Source organism: Asparagus officinalis, chromosome 3, assembly GCF_001876935.1.
Source record: "Asparagus officinalis chromosome 3, Aspof.V1, whole genome shotgun sequence".
NCBI lineage: Eukaryota > Viridiplantae > Streptophyta > Magnoliopsida > Asparagales > Asparagaceae > Asparagus > Asparagus officinalis.
The window spans coordinates 83,593,077-83,616,822 of NC_033796.1; the positions used below are offsets into that span (position 1 = coordinate 83,593,077).

Below are 23,746 nucleotides of genomic sequence, written 5' to 3' on the forward strand. Positions count from 1 at the left end.
TATGAATGTCCCAGAAACATTATGGGGACAAGCAGTATTGACCGCAGCAGCGCTGATCAACAGAATGCCCTCGAGAGTGCTGGATTGGAAGTCTCCGTGTGAGATATTGAAGGGAGATAATGGTGGGATTCTTCCACTTAAAGTGTTTGGCTGTGTGTGCTTTGTGAAGGACAACAGGCCATCTGTCGGGAAGCTTTCCCCTAGAGCTGTGAAGTGTTTCTTTGTGGGATATTCTGCTACTCAGAAGGGATATGTTTGCTGGAGCCCGGTGGAGAAAAGATTGTTTGTGAGCATGGATGTGCACTTTCGAGAACTTGAGCCATATTACACCCAGAAGGTAACTTCATCCGCTGGTAACTCGCCCAATACTAGAAGTATGAGGCGAGAGGAGGAGAATGGTGAGAGATCGGTGAACAATGTGAAGAAATCAATTTCTATATCGATTCCTTGGGAGGGAGAATTGGTTGAGGAGGAGCAGGAGAATGACGAAGAAAAGAAAAATGAGACAAGGGATGTTAGGCCTACTGTTCAGAGGGAGCTACTAACTTATAGTAGAAAGGGCAAGAAAATTGCAGGAACAGTACCTACAGTGCCACTAGTGCTACCAAGTCTCTTGCCAACGCCTACCCCGACTCCTGAAATACCTACACCACCACCAGTTTCATCCAAAGGTGGTAACATTCCTACTGATAACATTCCTCACCCTACTGATAACATTCCTCCCACACCAATATCAGTACGGAGGACTACTCGTAGTAATGCGGGAAATCCTCCCGATAGATATGGTTAGGATCTTGCCCAATATGTATCATATTCTAACATCCATCCTGCACATGGGGCATTCATTGCATCATTGGACTCTGTTACTGTACCTAATAATTGGCAGGTTGCTAAGAAGGACCCAAAGTGGAAAGTGGCTATGCACGAGGAGCTAGGAGCTCTAGAGAAGAACCGCACTTGGGAGCTAGTAAAACTACCAGAAGGGAAGAGAGCAGTTGGATGCAAGTAGGTCTTCACTGTGAAGCAGAATCCAGATGGACAAGTTGAGCGCTACAAGGCTCGTCTGGTGGTAAAAGGGTATAGTCAGACATATGGCATCGATTATGACGAAACTTTTGCACCGGTGGCGAAGATGAGCGCTGTTCGGACCTTAATCTCTCTAGCAGTAAATGATGGATGAAAGCTACACCAACTAGATGTGAAGAATGCATTTCTTCATGGAGATCTAGTGGAGGAGGTATACATGGAGATACCACCAGGATTCGGTACAGATCAGACAATGGGAAAGGTCTGCAGATTGAAGAAGTCTCTCTATGGGCTAAACCAGTCTCCTCGTGCTTGGTTTGATAGATTCAGAAGGGCTATGATTGGTATGGGGTACCAACAGATCAACGCCGATCATACAGTGTTCTTTCGACGGAGTAAAGGCCACATTATCATACTTGCAGTATATATGGATGATATGATTATTACAGGGGATGATGAGAAGGAGATTGCCCAACTTAAAATGAGACTGGGTAAGGAATTCGAGGTGAAAGATCTTGGCTTGCTTCGATACTTTCTTGGAATAGAGATAGCTCGAGGAGCGGAGGGAATCGTCCTATCCCAGAGAAAGTATGCACTGGATCTTCTCAAAGAGACAGGGATGTTAGGGTGCAAACCTGCAACTACACCGATCGACCAGAGGTTCAAGCTAGGTGCTGAGGCTGGAGAACCAGTTGATCGTGACAGATATCAGAGGTTGGTGGGAAGGCTGATCTATTTGAGTCACACACGTCCTGATATTTCTTTTGCAGTGAGCGTGGTGAGTCGCTACATGCACGATCCGAGGAAGGGTCATATGGACGCTGTGTACCAGATTCTGAGATATTTAAAGAGTGCCCCCGGAAAGGGGCTGATATTTAGAAAAAATGGACATGTAAGCATCGAGGGTTATTGCGACTCTGATTGGGCTAGCTGTGCTGATGACAGGAGATCCACCTCAGGATATTGTATCTTTATAGGAGGCAACTTGGTCTCGTGGAAGAGCAAGAAGCAATCAGTGGTAGCAAGGTCAACAGCTGAAGCAGAGTATAGAGCCATGGCCTTAGGAGTTGCAGAGTTATCGTGGTTGAAGAGTATGTTGGTGGAGCTGAAGCTGGATCAATGAGCCCAGATGAAGCTGTGGTGCGATAACAAGTCAGCCATCAGTATCGCTAACAACCCAGTGCAGCATGATAGAACCAAACACATCGAGATCGATAGGTTCTTCATCAAAGAGAAATTGGACAATGGACTACTGGAGTTAAGCCATGTTCCAACTAAGGATCAGGCAGCAGATTGTCTGACTAAAGGACTTAGTTCGTTAGATATGATTAGAGGATGTGACAAGATAGGCTTAGTGGATATCTTTCGCCCATCTTGAGGAGGAGTGTTGACATATGAGTAATATGTAGGGACTTATTTGTAAGTTGTATTTTGTAGGGGCCTATATAAGCCCAAGAGATTGCATAATAAAATTAGGGTTTTCTCTATTTTCTTCACATTTTAGTATTTTCCTATACAAAAATTATCTTGCTACTATTACACAGACAAGCAAACAGCCAATGCGACATATCCAGCACATCTAATAGCAAAAAAGATGCTAGAAGTAACAGCAAAGATAATTTCAGCAAATCATCCAATCAAACAGCTGGTTAAGTGCTTGCTATTTTCAAATTTCGAGACTATTAAAGTAAAAGGCCCAAAAGAAAAACTTGCACATGATAATTAATAAACCTAGAGGAACACATAGGGTCATTTGACTGCCAATCGGAGCTAATCCTAAGCAAGTGGGATTCAGCTACCTCTAAGCAGACACTTCTTAATTAAGTCAAACTGAAAAACAGATTAATAAAAATGTCAGGTACAGCTTCAAGACGTTGGAGTCTTGGACCGACTCAACCTTTTAATTAATTTTATTTAGAAAACAAATTAACAACTAGAAAAAGGATTTGAACCCTGAGAAATAATAACAAAAGCTAAAATGCCAGACCAACATGGCCTGGTTCATGTTCTCATATCATGTGAATTCAGACCAATAGAATTAAAGCCGGACCCAGTAACATATTATCATGGAACACCCTCAATCAAACCCTAAATGGTTTCTTCATTCCTCTTCTTCCTCTCAATTCAAGCCTTGACTCCTATGATAATCCATGACCTCTGCTCGTGACATTCATCCATCCAGTTGTCCCAAATTAATAGTCCTTTCTGATACAATCTTCAATTTTTCTGTGAATATTGAGTCCTATTTGATTCAGCAAGAATTTACTATTGCTCTGAAAGCCTCTTTCACTTAAAAAAAAATAACTTGCCTCGAGAATTGCATAAAGACTTCACCCATGCCCTTTTTCTAATTTTATGTCAGGAAGTAAAAAAGAAAAAAAAATTGATTAGATCCTGACCAACCCAACCCCACTTGACCAATACATGAGACAATTATTAGTTCTCCTGTTCATGAACAGGATGATATCAGATTCTAGGGCATGTTTGGTTATTTCCTAAAAAACCAAAAAATAGAAATGAAAACCAAGAAATCTCAAAAAGTACAATTTCACACGTTTCCATCCCTAAAACTCACTCACAACATCTAATAAAATATTATTTTTATCCAACAACTCATCCATCACATCTAATAAAATATTATTTTCATCCAACAACTCATCCATCACATCCACCACATCTAATAAAATATTATTTTCATCCACAACATCACTCAACTCATCTCATCTCATATTTAAAAATCACACACATCATATAAGATTGTGACAACTCATCTCATCTCATTAACATTTCATTTCTTTGTTTTCCTCCCAAAAAGCTAGGAAAACAATTTCCTTAAGTGTGGGTCATATCATCCAATAATATAATGACAACTCATATCATCTCATCTATTTTCTTATTTTTAAGAAATAACCAAACAAAAGAAAACAACCTAATACAAGAAATAGGTTTCTTATAATTCATTTTCTTATTTTTTTTCCGCCAACCAAACAACATCAAAACAAGTTTTCTTAAAAAATCACTCACATCATCCTATAATAAGGTGACAACTCATCTCATCTCATCTCCATTTCTTTGATTTCCTTCTTTTTTTTTAGCCAACCAAACAATACCAAAACCTATTTTTCTTAGAAATAGGTTTCATTTTCTTTGATTTCCCTCTTTTTTTAGGCAAACAAACAGCCCCTAACTAGAACCATTGTAGACCCAAGGAATAAGAGATAAGAAGAGCAAAGGATTTGCCTTGACCAAAAAAATTAGAACACACTTTCATCTTACTTATTAGTCCAGTCTTTGTCTTAATAGAAGAAAATTCCCAGTAAATGCAAATACAACAAATAAATCACACATAGAAGAAAAGAAAAAGTTTTACCCAATCATAGTTTCTGGAAAGAAACTCAGCAACAGTGGATTTATGTCTCGTCAAAAGCTCCTGGAATAGAAAAATACTTTCACCGCTTAAGCAAATTCCAAACATGAATACAAGGCAATCAAAACCAAGCAACAAAAAGATAACATATTGAAGACTACTTAACTACTAGATTGATATGCAACTATCATCTAACAAAGAATAGCTCTTAAGAAATTTATTCAGTGCCAAGCAAGACCCAGCACGATAATGAATACAAAATATTGAGTCATATTAACCTTAAATGTCGAAGAAGCATCTGATGCTATGTCAAAATTTGGAATTTGTATATAATCGAAAAACTTTTTCATGTGCTCAGACTCTAAAACATACCTGCAAAAGGACGGAAGTCAGATAATGATTTTAATAATAAAAAAGTATTATGTTTGCAGCTGAAGTTCTGCATAATACGAAGACCAGAGCAGACCTTTGAGTAATTTTCACAAACTTTAACATATGAATAAAAGATTACATTTATAAAGAGCTTTAAACAAAGTAAGTCAAAGATTTTTAGCCAAAAAGACTACCATTACACATAATACTATAATATGCAACTTCCAGACATCCTACTACTAAAAATTAACCAGTCCTTTAAAGTGCCACTGTGATGTAATTAGTGCCAACAAGCAATGTATTTGGCAAAAGACATGTCACATCCTAACATGTAAGGACCTTGCAGGACGCCAATTTTGTACACATGTTGTAGATTAAGCAGAAACAAATTAGCCAAGAAGAGTGATGCAGACATCCAAGCACGTGTACGGGATTTTCACCATGTTTATCAGCGCAGGAGACGCCGTGTTTCAGCATTGTATCAGATCTCTGCTATGTGGTTTTGATTTTCAGTTTAGTAGTTATTTCAGTTCAGTAGTTAATTTGAAATTTGAATTGTGGGTTAGATTTGGTAGTTATTTAGTTTTAATATCTGATTGATTGTGAGAGATTTGATTGATTCAGGGAATCTTCCAAATCTGTACTTTTTTCTTTGCTATTTAAACACTGTTGTAATCAGATTTTAATTATTGAAGAATTGAATGAAAAATTATTGTGTTAGCTAATTTTGGTGAGAAACCCTAAGCTAATACTCTCCCTCTCCTTTCTCAGACGTCAAAATAAAAAATAAAAAAAACAAACCCCTGTTCTTCTCTGTCCTCCAACCGACAGACCCACTCCCCCTCTCCCGTCGCTCCCCACGACCACACCGCTTATTTGCCATCGCTCCTCATACCTACCGACTCTTTTCCAACTCCCGTCAGCCCCTCCCAACGTTCATTCTTCATCCCCTCTCCTTCTCCCTTTCTATCTTCACCACCAGCCACCACCCAAACCTTAATAGTACCCGCTCCTCCTCTTTCCGATCAAGCCGACAACCTCCATAAGCACGCCCCCTATTCCGCACTCCTCCTCTCTCTTCCCATCGACAATCCACTGTCACCCTGCCCTAAATCCCCTCACAGTCTCTAGCCCCGTGAGTCCTCCTCTGCTTCCCCACCTCCAAACAGACTGCTCAAAAACCCCCTGCGTCGCCAACGAAACCGCCAACACCCCTTTTCCCTCCTCCACAGACCTACTGATACCTTCTTTCCCTCCTCCTAGCCGAGCAACCCCACGAAACCCCCACCCCTCCTCCACTTCCGAGTAGTTCTGACGCCGCCCGCGTCCTCCGATCACCCACGCATCCAATCGTTGAGTGGTTGTCACCTCGTTCGACACCGATTCGAGTTCTGATACCACGGCTCATTGGTGTACGGCCGATCCTGCCGTCGAAGACGCCCAGTTCGTGTATGACCCAGAGACCGGCGTGATCGATTTGCAGCTCTCTCAGTGGTTCGACTACTAGCCTTTCGATACCCAAACCGGATATTTTGAGTGCGTGACTCCTCAGATTGCTGATAGCGTGAAGAGTCGTTTGGGGATTAGTTCCTGGCACAAACATTTCCATCTGGACACGCTGCTTCATCCCAGTTACGTAGCTCTCGAAGGAGAACTCACTCCTCTCATATTCGGCGTCGTCACACCGCCTCCAGAGGTCTCTCACGTCGAGCCAGTTCAGACCGACGAATGTTTCGTTTTCTTTCGACCTAATATCTTAGGAGTTACTTTTGCGTGCATGTTATTATCAATTTTAATATCAATTGCGATTGTGTTGTATTTTGTTTGATTAGTAAGCGAGCAATTATGTTGCTGCGTATATTTGTTGATCTAAATATTACAAGTCGAACTTTATTTACGAGAACAAGTCATTACATTTATTTTTCTGAGTAATTTACAAGGCCGTAAACTTAGTACACTTGCAACTTTTATTTAAAAATCATAGCTTCACTTTCTTCTCGAGTTTCCTGCCTAGATCGATCGCTGATTTGATGAAACATTGCTGTCGATGTTCTTCATACCTACATACACATTATTTCACATTATTTTTGGTATCAGAGCGTGGTTTTAGGTTAGAAAATTTTTAGATTAGTTTAATTGAGTCTTTTATTTGATTAAAAAAATTATTATCATTTATTTCATTTGATTGTTAGTGCATACCATTCATCTTATTTAGTTAGTGCATGCCCACTCGCACAAATCTACTTTATCAATTAGGAGAGTCAAGTGAGTTGACTAGTGAGTCCAGCATGTTAGGCAATATCGATTCCGAACTCCTTAAGAAATTCGACAAACTAGCAGGACAACTAAGTGTCGTAGTCCAGGAGTGCAGAGCTACCTGTGAGGCCCTAACGGATTTTCAGAATGAAACCAACGAAAGGTTCGCTAGGCTCGAAGAAACACATGTTGCAACCCCGCCGTTGCAAGGTCAAGGTTATGGACACATCGTTCATCGACCCTACATCAACCTGTGCCTGATCCAGATGCGCAATACCTGAGGAGCATCAAGATAGAAGCCCCGACCTTCGATGTTAAGCTCGACCCACAAGCTTTTTTGGATTGGCTGAAGAACATGGATCGCTACTTTGACAGGTACGCCCTGACAAAACCACGAAAAGTCAAGTTAGCCTCAATGAAGCTTACCGAATCCGCTTGCCAATATTGATCCAACCTCGAAATGTTAAGGCATATTAGAGGTGAATTACCAATTTTAACTTGGTGAGAAATGGCTGACAAACTGAAACGAAAATATCTCCCGCCATCGTTTTATCAGATATTGCTAGATAAGTGGCATTGTCTCACTCAGGGAACCAAATCTGCGAAATAATACATTGCTCAATTTGACGAATTGTTCACTCGATGCAGCACAATTGAGCAAGAGGCGCCAATGAAAGTCTTATCAAAGTTTAGAGCTGGATTGAGAAGTGACCTCCAAACCTAACTCTTTGCTAGAGGAGTAGACACCCTTGAGAGAACCTACGCCTTAGTTCAAGATTTGAATGAAGCTAAATCCCACCAATCTCATAGGGGTCAAGATTTTCGAGCTCATTCCTCTCAGTCCTCCCGAGCCACTACCTCTAGTCAACCTCAGAATCGATCTAACCTTCGTTCTTCCCAGACTAGAATCGATCCCAATGGTAAGGAATCAGAGAGATTTCTCTAAGATTGGCCCTCACATCAAGTGCTACAAATGTCAAAGGTATGGACATGTTTCTGCGAACTGCCCGACCCGTCACAAAGTCTTTATCATTGATGGCCAATATGAATATGAACCTGAACTTGATAAAGATGAATTTGTCTATCAAGTTGACGATGATACTGATGATTTTGAGAACAACGTAAATGATATTGTCTTAGGTTGTCTTAGACAAATTGAGATCCTGATCATATCTGTTGTTAGATGCACCATCTCTCAACCCAAAGCTGTTGATGATTGGAGGCGTACTTCTATCTCCCACACGTTCACATAGATTGGCGATAAGAATTGCAAAGTGATCGTGAACAGTAAAAGCTGCATTAATGCGGTCTTCTCAGCTGTGATAGCCAAGATTGGTCTTAAGGCCGTACTCCATCCTAATACATACAAGGTATCGTGGATTAATGACACTGCACTTCATGTCCAAGAGAGATGCTTAGTCCCTCTTCAATTTGCTATTTACAAAGACAAGGTTTGGTGTGATGTTCTGAAAATGGATGTGGGTCAAATTATTCTTGGTAGACCCTAGCTGTTCGATAACGATCTTCATATCTTCGGGCGATCAAACATGCTATCATTTGAGCATGACGAGAAGAATGTCAAAATCCTTTCGGTTCAACCGAAAGGTAGTGCCAAGCAGCTCAATCCAGACAAGTCTTCCAAAGACGTTAACCTGATTGGAGCCAAAGAGGTCGACCGTGAGCTAGCCAATGGAACCCCATTTTTCATTCTCACTACAAGAGAAGCTCCTAAGGATATTGTCGATGTAGTTCCGCCAGAAGTTGCTCTTGTGTTGGAAGAATTCTCCGATGTCTTCCCTAAAGATCTTCCGGACCAATTACCCCCAATGCATAACATCCAACACTCAATTGATCTAGTCCCGAGAGAAACTCTTCCCAATTTGCCTCATTACAGGATGAACCCCAATGAACATGCAGAGCTGAAGAGGCAAGTTGATGAACTGCTAAAGAAGGGTTTTGTGAAGAAAAGCATGAGTCCTTGTGCGGTTCCCACATTACTGACGCCAAAAAAGATAGAACATGGTGTATGTGTGTGGATAGCGTGCAATTAACAAGATTAAGGTGAAGTATCGTTTCCTCTTTCTCTAGTTGGATGACATGCTTGATCTAATGTTTGGAGTCACTATCTTTTCATAAGATTGATTTTAAGAGTGACTACCATCGGATTAGCATCTGCTCCGGTGACGAATGGAAGACCGTTTTCAAGACGAAAGACGGATTGTACGAATGGATGGTCATGCCCTTTGGTTTGACTAATGCTCCGAGTACTTTTATGAGAGTGATGACTCAAGTACTTTGCCCCTTCACTGGAAAATTCTTGGTGGTATACTTTGATGATATCCTTATTTACAGTAACTCTCGGGAGCAACATGTAGACCATCTGCGTCAAGTCTGTGTTGTGTTAAGAAAAGAGCAACTCCATGTTAATCCTAAAAAATGTACTTTTCTTACACACCAAGTTATTTTTCTATGATTTGTGATCTCTTTTGAAGGAGTATCCGCTGATCCTAAAAAAGTTAAGAGCTATCGAAGAATAGCCTGAGCCCAAGAACATTAGAGATGTTCGAAGCTTTCACAGACTCGCTACTTTTTATCGTCGGTTATAAAGGATTTCAGCACCATCATGGCCCTTATTACTGATTGCTTGAAGAAATGTGAGTTTGAGTGATCAAAAGCTGCTACAAAGGCATTCATGGAGATCAATCAGAGAATGTCACAGGCACCTGTTATGAGCCTACCCAATTTTTCTAAGGTCTTTGAAGTTGCGTCTGATACTTTTGGTATTGGTATAGGTAGAGTCCTATCTCAAAAAGGACATCATGTTGCTTACTTTAGTGAGAAGTTGAATGATACAAGGTAGCGCTATTCCACCTATGATTAAGAATTCTATGCGGTGATACAATCTCTTCGTCACTGGCATCACTACCTGCTACTAAAAGAATCCGTTATATATTCTGACCACGAAACCCTTCGATATATTCACTCCCAAAAAAAGCTGAATGCTAGACATGGTCGTTGGGTTGAGTTCCTCTAGGACTACACCTACACGATTAAACATAAAGCGGGGGTAGAGAATAAGGCTACCGATGCACTTAGTCGTCGCATACACATTCTTTCCATTATGAGTGCGGAAGTAATCGGCTTTGAGAAAATCAAAGTGCAGTATGAGTCATGCTCTAATTTTAGCGAAGTTTACACTTTGTTGAGTGATAGAGTGACCCGTGAAATAGATGGCTTTCTCCTGAAGGATGGATATCTTTTCCATTTTAACCAGTTGTGTATTCCCAACACCTCCCTAAGAGAATTTTTAATTTGGGAACTACATGCTGGAGGTCTTGCAGGATATTTTAGGAATAACAAGACTGTCGAGGCAGTTGAATGTCGCTTCAATTGGCCAAGTATTAAACGTGACGTTGTTAGGTTAGTGGGTCGATGTCACACTTGCCAACTAGCAAAGCAACGTAAACAAAATACTGGTCTGTACACTCCTCTCACTGTCCCAAATTGTCCATGATAGGATGTCAGTATGGATTTCGTGTTAGAACTTCCGAAGACGATTAGAAAACACGATTTTGTCCTTGTTGTTGTGGACCAATTCTTCAAAATGGCCCACTTCATACTGTGCTCCAAAACTTCTGATGTTTCTCATGTTGCCAAGCTGTACTTTAACGAAGTTGTTAAACTACACGGATTACCGAAAACAATTGTCTGATAAGGATGTTAAATTTACCAGTTATTTTTGGAAAACCTTTGACACAAAATGAGAACTAAACTTCAATATTCGACGGTCTTTCATCCCCAGACCGATGGTCAAACTGAGGTAGTTAACACGAGCTTAGGTAACCTTTTGAGATCGCTAGTTGGTGAGAATCTTAGGGATTGGGATTAACATTTGCCTACTGCTGAATTTGCTTATAATAACTCTGTAAATAGGTCTACAGGTGTCAATCCAGCTGAAATCGTGTATGGTCACAAGCCTAGATAGCCTATAGATCTTGTCCCCGTGTCTGCCCATCATAGAGTATCTGAGTCAGCATCTGCATTTGCATTCTCCCCCTGAATCAGCCTACACACATTCGCATTCTCCCTCTGAACAACAAAACCTGGTGATTGCTCCATGTAAACCTGCTCATCTAGAATACCATTAAGGAAGGTATTCTTGATGTCCAACTGATGAAGTGGCCAGTGATTTATCGCTGCTAACGAAATAAAAATCCGAACAAATGTTATTTTTACCACCGAAGAGAAGTTATCTACGTAATCCAAGCCATACAACCGTGAATAGTTTTTAGCAACCAGTCGGGCTTTCAGGCACGCCAAAGTCATCAGGATTCAGCTTGATATTGTACACCCACTTGCAGCCGACATGTCGCTTTCCTGGCGGAAGTGGGACCAAATCCCAAGTCTCATTTTGCCGCAAGGCCCTCATTTCACTCTGCATCGCTTGGTTCCAACCTGGAATAGACAGGGCTTCTGACACATGCTTGGGAACCGAATATGAGTAGAGGGAAGTAACAAATGATCGAAAGGTAGAGGAGAGTCGATCATAGGAGACAAAGTTAGAAATAGGATGTTAAGTACAAGATCGTGTCCCTTTTCGAAGTGCAATAAGAAGGTCATCCGTAGAAGGAGGTAAATGTGCACTTACTGATTTAAGTTCTTCGGGCGGAGGACTAGGTGCTGAGGCCAACGTTAGCATAGAAGTAGGAGCAGAGCGACGATGATAAACTTGAATTGGATCGTTAAACCTAAGTCTTTGTCAGTATCATAAATAGTATTATCAGCGAATGAACCACCACCGTTAACCAATGACTCTTGCAGGATCAAATAGTCATACTCATCCGGTGATAATGGAGATGGAGAACTAGAATGATCGGATTTATCTTCAAAAAATATTACATCAGCAAATAATACAAGACGATTGAGTAACGAACAGAAATACTTGTAACATTTATGCTTTCGGGAATATCCAAGAAAAATATTTTTAATAGACCGAGAGTCAAATTTTTGTTTATTTGGACTGTGATTATGTGCAAAGCACAGAGATCCAAAAATCTTTGGAGGAAGCGGAAAGAGATCATCGTTGGATATAGAACTTTGAAAGGAATTTTATCTTGAAGAACAGAAGACATTCGATTAATCAAGTAACATGCTGTTAAGATAGCTTCCCTCCAAAATTCTTTGGGAATGTGACGATGAAATAGCAAGGTCCGAGCAACATCAATGAGATGTCTATTCTTTCGTTCAACAACTCTATTTTCCTGAGGAGTGTAAACACAAGAAGATTGAAGTAGGATTCCATGTTGTTCAAGGAAACTAGTGAAGTTACCATCCAAATATTCCTTTGCATTATGAGATCGAAAATTTTTTATCGAATACTTAAATTGATTGACTAATTTTGAATAAAAGAGTTTAAACGTGGAAAAGATTTCAGACCTAAACTTAGAAAATAACTTCAGGTAATACGAGAGTGATCATCCAACTGATAAAATACCAAAATCACAATTTAGAAGTTATTGGACATGGCCCCCAGACATCAGAATGAACAAGATTAAATGGCTTAGCAGCCCTCTTATTGACTCGATTAGGATAAGACACACGATGGTGTTTGCCAAGTTAACACGACTCACTCTCTAATGAGAAAAGAGATTTGAACAGGGGATTAAGAAGCTTGAGAACAGAGAGAGAGGGATGTCCTAGTTGACAGTGGTATTGTAGGGTTGATAAGTTTCCGATACAAGCCAAATATTTGGCGCCTAATTTTAGTTTATAATGGTCGTTCTACTCAGTGTTTTAAATATCGGCCGACATGTCGGACATGTCGGCCGATATAGCGGATTGAGGGGTCCAACGACACAAATCGGGGAAAAACAAGTCGCATATCGTTTTTTACCGACATATCGGCCATATCGGCGAAAAATCGGCCATATCGGCCGATTTTCCTGTTTTTTCTTTTTTTCTTCTTCACACGTGAATGTTTGGTTTGTGGACTATTTTGATTAATAATAGGCTAATGATTACTTGATGTTTGATCACTTGATTAATAATAGGCTAACTGATTAATAATAGGCTAATGATTATTGATTAATAAGGAGAGATTTATTTTATTTTAAATGTGCATATGAATGTTGAAATGTGCAGAGTCATGAAGTTATGAATTTAGGAATGCTTAGATAGTTAGATTACATTTAGGGCATGATATTATACATATGTGGATCATCCGATATGGCAATCCGATATTTAGTCCATGTCCCCCGATATATCCCCGATTTCCGCTATCCGACATGGATTTCAGCCGTCCGACATGAACCCGACATCCGATATTTAAAACCTTGGTTCTACTCATGTCTCGTCCCAATCAAGACTGATTATCATTGGTAGGGTTTTGATAACAATTGCTAACAATGATTAACAAAGAGAGAGAGAGAGAGAGCAGCGAGGGAAAAGAGAGTTTATAGGGGTACATAGGGCCCCACTCACCCTTACCTATCTCTCTCTCTTCGCTAACCATTTCCCTTAGGACAATGGTTAACAAAACCCTAACACCTCGTTTGGTACACGGAATGTTACTGTACAGTTTAGAGATTTAGTAATCTTATTAACAAATAAAAGGTTATAGAAAAAACTAGGAAAATAGAATACGCAAGAAAGAGGAAGACTAGGGATAGGATTGGTATTGCCGACACCCTGAACAGATGTACGTGAACCATCAGCTAACACAACTGAATTAAATGTAAGGGAGAAGGATGATAAGATACCTTGATTCACAGGCATATGATCAGTGACACCTGTATCTATAATCCAAGTATGAGATGAAGACGATGTAAGTAAAAATAAAGGGGTACCTGTACTTTAGAGAGTAGCAGATAATGAGGAAGATGATGTTTATGAACTCTGGTACTGCTGGAATAATTGAAATTGCTGAAATTGACGTTGCAGCTCCGTATCATGGAAGAGTGATTGTGGTGGACTTTCACTATCATATGAGGTGAAGTTGTCCTAAGCGGTCATGTAAGCACCATTGGCCTTCTTCTTTTCCATTCAGGACAATTATATTTGAGATGTCTTGGCTAGTGACAGTAGTTACAAATCTTCACTGAGTCATTGCTATAAGCATGTCCGCCTTAAGATGGACATCCACGGCCACCTCGTTGACCAACTCGGCCCCCAGAACGATCAGTGTGATAATCTCCTCTCCCTTCAAAGTTTCCTCTACCTCTTTCAGGATCATTAGTATGACCCCTTCGTCCATAAGACTGTCAACTCTGAGTGGCAAACGCAGAGCGATCCGCAGTATATGTAAGTGGTTGTGTAAGGATAGTATTATTCAGAAAGTGATAAGTCTCAGCCAGAGAACTAATGGCATAGCTCCCCATAATTTATGATCAAGCAAAGGAATAAATAGAATCTAGGGTACCCAAGTAGGTGAGTACCATAAGTTTATTCCATTGGTTCTGCATTTATTGTACATCCCCAGTAATAGAAAAAATCTAACGAAGTTCCTCAGCCAGACGATTGAACTCATCATAATGATTATCCATGGGTTTATCATCCTGTTTCTTACGAAATAGCTCCTGAATTACTTCATATGTCCGATTAATATTGCTGATAACCCTATAGAGATCTTGCAAAAAACATCAAAGTTCCTTCACTGTAATACAATAAAAAACTAAATCCTGAATTTTAGGTTCCATAGTAATAAGAATTTGATGCAAGAGGACACTATCATCTAATGTCCAAGATTCTGGTGTCGGAATAGGAGGGTCCATAAATAAATGGTCAGTTTTGCCTCGATCTGCCACGTAGATTTCAATAACTCGCTTTCACTGGAAATAGTTAATTCCATCAAGCTTCCGGTCAGTAATTCTATCAGAAAATATCTTCGAAACTTTCGTCTGGACCGTTAACTTAGAATTCTTGAGTTCCTCAGATCCGGCCATTATGAAACAGACGAGTTCAAGACGATACCTTCCACAAGGTGTACTCCAAAATGAAAAAAATCAAAGTATATCTAAGTTCAAGATAATAATTCTTGAATTAGCTAAGTAGATTGAACAAGTCGAAGAACTCGAAGGTTTAATTTTGAACCTGAAGGTTAAAGTGCAAGAACCTGAAGGTTAACATGGAACCCGAAGGTTAAAGTTCAAGAACCTGAAGGTTAAGATGAAACCCGAATGTTTTTTTATATTTTTATTTTTATTTTTATTTTTTATTTACGGTACAACTCGCAGATCTGATTTAGATTCGAAAACAAAAAAAGAGGAACAGATCGATGGCGGTGATCGACGGCGAGTGAAGGCCTCATGATGGCGACAATCATCGACGGCGGGCGGCGACGGGTGGGTCTCGGCAACAGGATGTTGCGGCGAACGAAGAGAAGTGTCGAGGAGGCGAACAGATCGGAAGTGGACCTCGACGTCGGGATGACCGCTCTCATCACTGGCGAAACTCGGGGAATGGGGCATGCTGCGATCGGGGAATTGGCTACTCTCGAGGCGTCGGTCAACACGTTCTCTTGAAAGGAGGAGCTCGACGCGTGCTTGAAGAAGTGGATCGGATCTGGACGAAGCGAAGGCGAACGAAGCAAAGGCGGCGGGATTTGTGGATGCGAAGACTCGGGAATTAAAGTTAGGGTTAGGCTTAGGAATTTGGTTTAATATTAGGGTTAGGGTTAGGGATAGGCTCTGATACCATGTTAATATTTGGAGAGAAAAGAGTTTATTGGAGAACCTTCCTCACTTTTTACTTAATTATTTATAGAGATGGATTAGTTACAAGTTAGTCTCACAGGCAATGTGGGGACTAAACTAATGCTAAACTAATACTCTCTTCTAACAAAATACATGTACAGAACAGGAATTAGTTACTTGTACGGTCGCTGAAGGCTAAAAAAAAATTTACCATGCAAGTAAGTGACCACCTTATCATAGAAATTCTTCCTTTACATTGTCACTCACATAGCCTTCAGAATAATCTAAATCTGTCTCTCTTTATACTCATATGATAACATTTTGTTTTCTATAATTTGCACTTGTTATAGTTGTTCCATATTCCTCCAAAACTAAGTGCACTGAGACCAAATGGTTTTCACCAAAACCTAGCAACAGATGTTCCTCCTTTTCGTCTATGGCTTATCTTAATTGTGTGATTGCAATAATCAATGTACAAAGTAAATTATATTACTTGAAGAACAAACTCTTTTGATAATTTTCAACAACGGTACGTTTTATGCTATCGTCAGGGATCAGAAGACAAACACGTCAGTTTCCAAGAATGGGCATGCAGGATTATGTTGTACTTGTACCTAGGAAATGTCAATCTAACTTATCAGAAGTTGGATAAAAGAGAATGCGCAACTGAATAGTGATGCCAGAAAGCTGTTGTTAAAAGAGAATGTCCTTAAACTAATCACATTAGAGCTATATCTTAAGGTAAGTCTAATCAATTATAGGATTAGTAAATATTAGTACAGTAACACTACATATTTCAGAGAAATAAGAGGCAATTTATGCAGTAAATCTTCATGCTATCGGTAATCACTCTCTCAGTAATGCCTAATAAAACAGTAAAGAGCATGGACATCCCTTAAATATTAGGCGCAGAAGAACTAGCTAAAGATACTCTTATCCACAGGAATTATATTTGGCGCAGAAGAACTAGCTAAAGATACTCTTATCCACAAGAATTACTTTGCTATACTTTGGTGCCGAATGCACTCCCTCAACATAAAGCCATAATGTAGAGCAACATCCATATCTTCATACCTGCAACACACAGGTATGCTGAATCATGCAATGCACAAATGAGGAAATTGCTCTGACAAACAAGGAATTGAAGTAGCAAAAAAGAACAAATGCAGATTATATAGCTGGCCAACAAAATGGAAATAATATCTCAAAATAAAAGAAGCAAACATAATTCAGTGTTGTGTTGCTTGCCTGTGAACAAGAATTTTCTATATATTTTTCCTAAATATTTTAATTAAATAATGTGTATGATCTAAGCCCTATAGTGTATAGATATATTTTTTATTCACAAGTACAATGAGTTGAAAGTCGAAAGCATAATTCTTTTATTGAATGGAGCCAAATCTATGCTTATATATTTGAATCATAATTGCGTTCAGAAGCACTTAAATTGTTGAAATATTCAAAATCTTCCGTACAGACACTTCATTTTGTATAAAGCTAGATTTGGGAAAGGTCTAGAACATACAACCATCACAATTAGCGTAATTCATAATCAGGAGCCTCTTATAACAAGCATAAATTAGATAGATTTCACAAATGAACAAATAATGATACCATGTTGAACCTATCCATTATGGTTATTTGTGCACACTTCCAAATGAAATGATGTAACAAAGATTTAAACAACAGAACAACCATAATTAAAAATTTTATATTGTTATATATCTAATTTCTTCAGGATAATCAAGACTGGAAGCTTAACCAGCCCCACTAAATCACTTAAGGTCATACTAGCTGGAGAATTCCCTGGTCTAGAAGCAGAATACGATGACATAGTCCCAAGTGTAAAAGGCCAGAACAAATAAGAAATTGTTTTAAAGTATTAAATCCAACTGGAATTTCTTAACACTAAAACTTACCCGGATAGCAAAATATCCATAAGATCTTTATTTTTTTCCAAGTAATCGGATGCAATGAGCCGAAAGTGAACTTGTTGCCTTTGCAAATTTGCAACAATTTGGGTAGCATCTTTACAAGCCTATACAAATCCATTGAACCATGCTTAACAGAGTCAATATGTTGGATAGATATATTAACTAACGGAGCTGAAAAATCAGTATTGTACAATAGATATAACAAACAATTAACAACCAATACAGACAGCAAAAGAAGAGACTAAAATATATTTGGTGTTGAACTCAAATATACATAACACTGAACAAGCTTGTTGAGTTACCTCTAGATTTAGTTTAGGAATGCATATAATTAGCAGGCGGAAAGTATTTTCTCTAAAGAACTCCTGAGTCAACTGTGCACAGGCTTCAGGAACCGGTTCTGATTCGCCTTTTCCATAAAGAACATCCTTCATCTCACGAATGAGTTTACTTAGCTCTGCCATCTGTAAGAGAAATTAATAGTGAGTGATGAGGAAAAAAATCTCATGTTTCTAGAAAAACCTACATTATGAAAGAGTAAATAAAATAGTGTGAATTAAGGGAACCATCATCTTTTATACCCAATTTTTCAAGAAACTTACTCATGTCTTGCATTTAACAAAAAACCCTTGACCTATGGTAGCACCAACAAAAAAACCCTTGACACCATGGTAGTCGTCAACATTCTTAGGATTTAATAGTTTTAGGGTAATCTTGTGATGAATGTATGAGGACTAAATTTAAATTCCAGAAAGCATGTTTAATTCATACAACCCTTTTGAAATTTAAACTTAATTCTTTCTCACATGCATCACAAGTTTAGCCTAAAGCTCTTAAAGAACCATGGATTTTAATAATTATCATAGATCAATGGTTTCTTTTTTTTTAGCAGTGTTGTTGAGCTTAATAGATGAAGGGATCTTAGAAAAGTAGGCGTAGATGAAGGGGGTTTCTTGTAATTTTACTTTAAAATAATCAAATACATGCAAACATGTAACACTTATCAACAAAGTGAAAACACTAAACCATGCATTCCTATACCTCAATTCAAGTTCATAATATAGAGCTAAAAATTAAAAAGAAATAAAGAACAATTAAGATTTTTGATATAAGATAAAAAGATTCACATTTCAGAATCAGACACGAATAGTCCATAGTTTTGGTTAAAAACTAAAACAAAACACAAATGAGAAATATAGAGAAAAGTCCAAATGAGATATACATTTTTTAGGATAATAGCATAGTCTTATGACTGATCTAGACGATCTCAGCATTTTAGTTCAATGCTAAAAGAAAAGGAAATTGGAAATTAAAATAAAAAAGTAAAGAGAAAATCAATTCAAGAAATGTGAAAGTAGCCAAGAATAATTAGTAGTTTTGACATAAAAGAATTAGATTCAGATGCTAGCATTCATTGCAAAGATAGCCTTGATGAAAAAACTAAAATAAAACACAAATGGATAAGAAAAATAGAAAGAGGACAATAAGATGTTACAATTTTGAGAATAATATTCAAATCTTGGGAAGCATGTGGAGTGGATCTGTAATCCATCTTGAAGTCTGGCCATTTAGCTCACGATAAAAGCAAATGAAATTGAAAATGAAAAAAGTAAAGAGGAAAAAAAAGGCGCAAGAGACAAATTAGGATTTTTGGCATAAAAGGAACACATCCGCATGCCACCATCTAATGCAAGAGCAGCCCACAGGCCACCATCTAAAGCAAGAGCAGACTGAAGTTTTAGTTAAGAACTAAACTAAAATTTAGACAGCAAATAGTCTAAATAAGAATTTACCATTTCCAGGATTAAATTATAATTTGTGGGAAGCATGTGGAACTTTAATTCATCTAGACGTCTTTCTTTGCTTCTTTATTTGCTTCTCTTTTATTTTTTTTCATTGTTGCTTTCAACATCTAGATGAGTTGCAATCAAATTCTTCTCCGAGATTACAGTATATTCTCAAAATGATAAACTCCCATTTTGCCTCTTCTTTATATTTCCACTTGTATTTTATTTTAGTTTTTTAACCAAAATTGTGGGTTGTGTGCGCCTATGTTGGATGCTGATACGGGAATCTATTCCATTTATGTGAAAACTAATAAGTATTCTCTCCTACTTTACATTTATTTGTATGTTTTCTCTCCTACATTTTTTAATTTTCAATATCTTTTGGTTTTAACATTGAATTAAAAGACTGAGACGCCTAGATGAGTCGCAGATCCACTTCTTTCTCAGAGATAACAATATTATGCTCAGAATACTCAAGTCTTATTTGGAGTATTTTTTTTCTTTTGTATTTTGTTTTAACTTTTAACGAAAATTGTGGGCAACCATTCATTAAATTAGAGGAGCAAACGGTTCGAATACAGCTCGGATATGATACTTACCATATCTATATCCTTTAACAATGACGAAGGGATATGGATATGCCTCGATAAGAAAAACTCATATCCATATCTCTAAAATCAAATATGGATATGGACATACATACAGATAACAAACAGATATGCGGAAAATAGATAATATTGAAAAAAAAAATATTGTTCATATGATAAAAGAGAGTTCATTAATATATCCATTATACTTGAAAAGCTAAGATTAGATTCTTGATCATCAAAATTAACCTCAAATCCATTAGTCTACTGTTTAAAACAATTTTAAAACATATATTTGAAATTTTCAAACACATATATTTCACCATATATCCATATCCATGACCGTATCCTAGCAAATAAGATATTTAGTAACCATATCTGTACCCTGACGGATATAGATATACTCCAGGATACGTATACTTTTTTTGCACCACAAGAATGTGAATCGGGTGCCTTCTATGTCAGAACTCCTAACCATTCATTAAATACTAGAATGTGGGCTACACCAGTATTGGATGCTTAAATGAAATATTTTTATTCAAAACTCCTAATTATTCTTTACTTCTTTTACATTTCTTTCCATCATTTTCCCTTGTATTTTTTTCCATTTCACCTTTCGCTTTTATCGTTGAGCTAAAAGGCTGAGACATCTAGATAAGTCACATATCCACACCCTTTCCATAAATTACAATCGTATGCTCATAATGACATCACCTTAACTTAGGCTCTTCATTATATTTGTGTTTGTATTCTAATTTTTAACCAAAACTATTAGCTACCCTTGTGCTGGATGCTGACATGGGAATATCTTACATTGTCATTAAAACTCCTATTTTTTCCTGCTTATATTTACTTTTCTTTACTTGCTTTCTCATTTTTAATTTGTTATTTTCAATTTATGTTTCTTTTAACGTCAAGCTAAAAGGCCAAGTCATCTAGAAGAGTAGCAAATCCACACGCTTCTAAGAGATAACATCCACAAAAATTGCAAATACTTATTTGGGCTTTCCCCTATATTTACAATTGTATTTTATTTTAGATTTTAATAAAAACTATGGGGTACCCTTATGTTAGATGGTGGCATGTGAATTTACTTCTTTTATGTTAAAGCTCATAATAGAGAACAAAGTTCACCACTATTGAGGCATTAGGTTCTCTTACTTTTTTTCTCCATTTGATTCTTCTTCCTTGAACTTTGACATAGTGAGGGATTATTAGGGCATTTCAAAATCCTAGCGAACTTCTGTAGTCACATAATGTATATTGACAAATCTTCCTAGTGTTCACATTGGTTCCCTTCCACGTAACGGGCTGATTGGATCTAAGATATGTGCAGCTCACATGAGCACAAGGCCATGGAGCCACATGGAAAAATTTAGGAAACTTGACGGAAAACCAATTAACTGAGCATGTTGCCACACATAGAAACACAATAGAAAAAGTCACCTTCCTCATTTCTTCTCTTTGCTCCCTTCTTCCCAAGTCTTTGGGAAGAAACAAAATTGAGCTATTCGAGGCTTCTGCTTTGTGATAGAACGCTTGCAGATGCACGCGATTGTTAAATTCTGGAGGGTAGATCTTACCATTATGTTGCAAGGAGGAATATTTCCCGAGGGGACATGATATACTCTTAAAGCACATTTGCACATCTCGATGACACTCAGTAACATAGTATTCATCCACAACTATTTTCACAACACAAACAAATGTTGAAGATCACGCTCATTACATGGTGGAAAGATCCCATTTACAGGTTGACAGCCTTTAAAATATCCATGAAGGCCTTCGAACAATTGAAATCAACTAGCTAAAAAACACAACAGAAAATAAAATAAAAAATATATACCAGTTGTGAAAAAGGGAAAGAAAACATAACATTCTATCATGTCCTCAGTTCATGTTCATAATTGAGATATAAGAAGAAAAAAAGTCTAATCAACTGAAAGGTTATCAGCACAGAGCCCAAACAAACAGCTGAAATCTCAATCCGACATTGAAAGCAACAAATGGAGCCCTAAATAACATCACCTGAGAATGCACTAGCAAAATCGATCCACATCAAGGCCAAACATTTGCATCTTCACTCAATTATAACCGGACACTTTCCAAGCAGAAATTTGAATACGGAAAATTGAATAAGACACATACTCAATTAGACCAAAAGATTGAAACTTTGAAGAATAATTATGCTAAAAATTAATTTTATAATGTCACAAATATACAGTGAAAAACAAGGACCACTCCTCCTCCTCAAGCTCATATTCGCAATTTCATTTCAAAACAAATATAAATAAATAAATTCAATCAACCAAAGTCTACAATCAAATCCATCAAGAAACCGAACAATCAAGGACAATCGCAGTAGATATCCTAATTTTCAGCAAAATTCCGGATAAGGCATCACTTAATCACATAAGACACAGAAATTTTCAAGAATAAGTATGCCAAAAACTACATAGACAATGCCAAAATATCAACAAAAAATATCTCTCCTCCCTTCAAAACACATTCCCAATTTCACTCCAAAACCAAAAAAAAAAATATCTAACTTCAGGCAACGAGAGTCCCAATAAAAAATCTAGATTTCACCGACAATCCAATCAAAACCACCAAATCCAAAACAAATCAAATGTCACCTCAAAAATAAAATTAAAGCCCCAAATAACCCACAACAATCCCAATCAAAGGCCTAAACTTTCCACCAACTACCAAATCAAAAACCAACAAAACCAAAACAAATCAAATCATCAACGAACCTTCTCCTCCCGCTTGCTCTCTTTAGAGCTAGAGGCCGCCGCCGGGCTCCGATCGAGGTAAATCAGAAGCTCCCTCGTCTGCCTCACGAGCTCCACCGGCGTCCGAGGTTTCGGCTTGAAAAGCCCCTTCATCTTCTTCTCCCCTTTGATCCTTTTCACGAGATCCCGCAGTAACCCTAATCCTAGGGTTTCGGCCGCCGGCCGATTACGATCACTCGAGAATTTGGGTCGCGCGCTCTGATGATGATGATGACGATGAGGGGGTAAAGGAGAGGCAGAGATTTTTAGCATGCTGAGAGCGAAAACTGGGAGATTTTAATCCCATTAATAGTCTTATTATATGTTCAAATTTGGTAAGTTATAGGATAATGATGGGATTAAGTCAGTTTTGATTAGATTTTGTCGTTGCATAACTGTCACGCGGGGATGAGGAGCTGCAGCTTCCCTATTCCGAACTAGTCACAAATCATGGAAATAGGAAATTTTCTAAACAACTCATTCACATTTTTTTAAATAGACCTCCTTAAGTTTTTTTTACAAAAATCAACCTATTTTTTTTAATTCGGTTCTTAATTAGTCGGGGTTGTCAACCCCAACTATTTAGCGCATAGAATATTAGGGTTTAGGATTATAAATAAGGTTTTACAACCTCCTAAATAGTCGAGTTGGCAACCCCGACTATTTAGAAATCGAATTAAAAAAATTCAATCCAATTTCTTGCCACGATGCTGACGTAGCGAGAAAGTGGGTCGATTTTTGTAAAAAAAAAAAAAACTTAAGGGGGTCGATTTTTTAAAAAAAATATGAATGGTTTTATTTAGAAAATTTCTTCATCATGGAAATTTCTATTAGCTCCTCCTAATTGTACAATTTATTTGAAATTAGCCTTGCACCATGCTGCTATTTTAGTAAAATAATTTTATAAAAACCCCACAACTATGGGGGTCATCTCAAAAACCCCGTTAACTATT

At 38.0% G+C, this 23,746-nt stretch overlaps 1 protein-coding gene across 1 annotated transcript in view; it reads right to left on the minus strand.

The window, feature by feature from the left end:
- The window catches only part of LOC109834404 (putative MO25-like protein At5g47540), a 27,815-nt gene extending 4,629 nt beyond the window's left edge, over window positions 1-23,186 (minus strand). Inside the window, exons 1-6 of the mRNA XM_020402420.1 lie at window positions 22,776-23,186; window positions 17,948-18,109; window positions 17,631-17,749; window positions 16,711-16,785; window positions 4,672-4,765; window positions 4,397-4,456 (exon numbers count right to left, since the gene is read on the minus strand). Coding sequence (XP_020258009.1) covers window positions 4,397-4,456; window positions 4,672-4,765; window positions 16,711-16,785; window positions 17,631-17,749; window positions 17,948-18,109; window positions 22,776-23,066 — 801 coding nt within the window. The 5' untranslated portion in view covers window positions 23,067-23,186. The remainder of the gene's footprint in view (window positions 1-4,396; window positions 4,457-4,671; window positions 4,766-16,710; window positions 16,786-17,630; window positions 17,750-17,947; window positions 18,110-22,775) is intronic.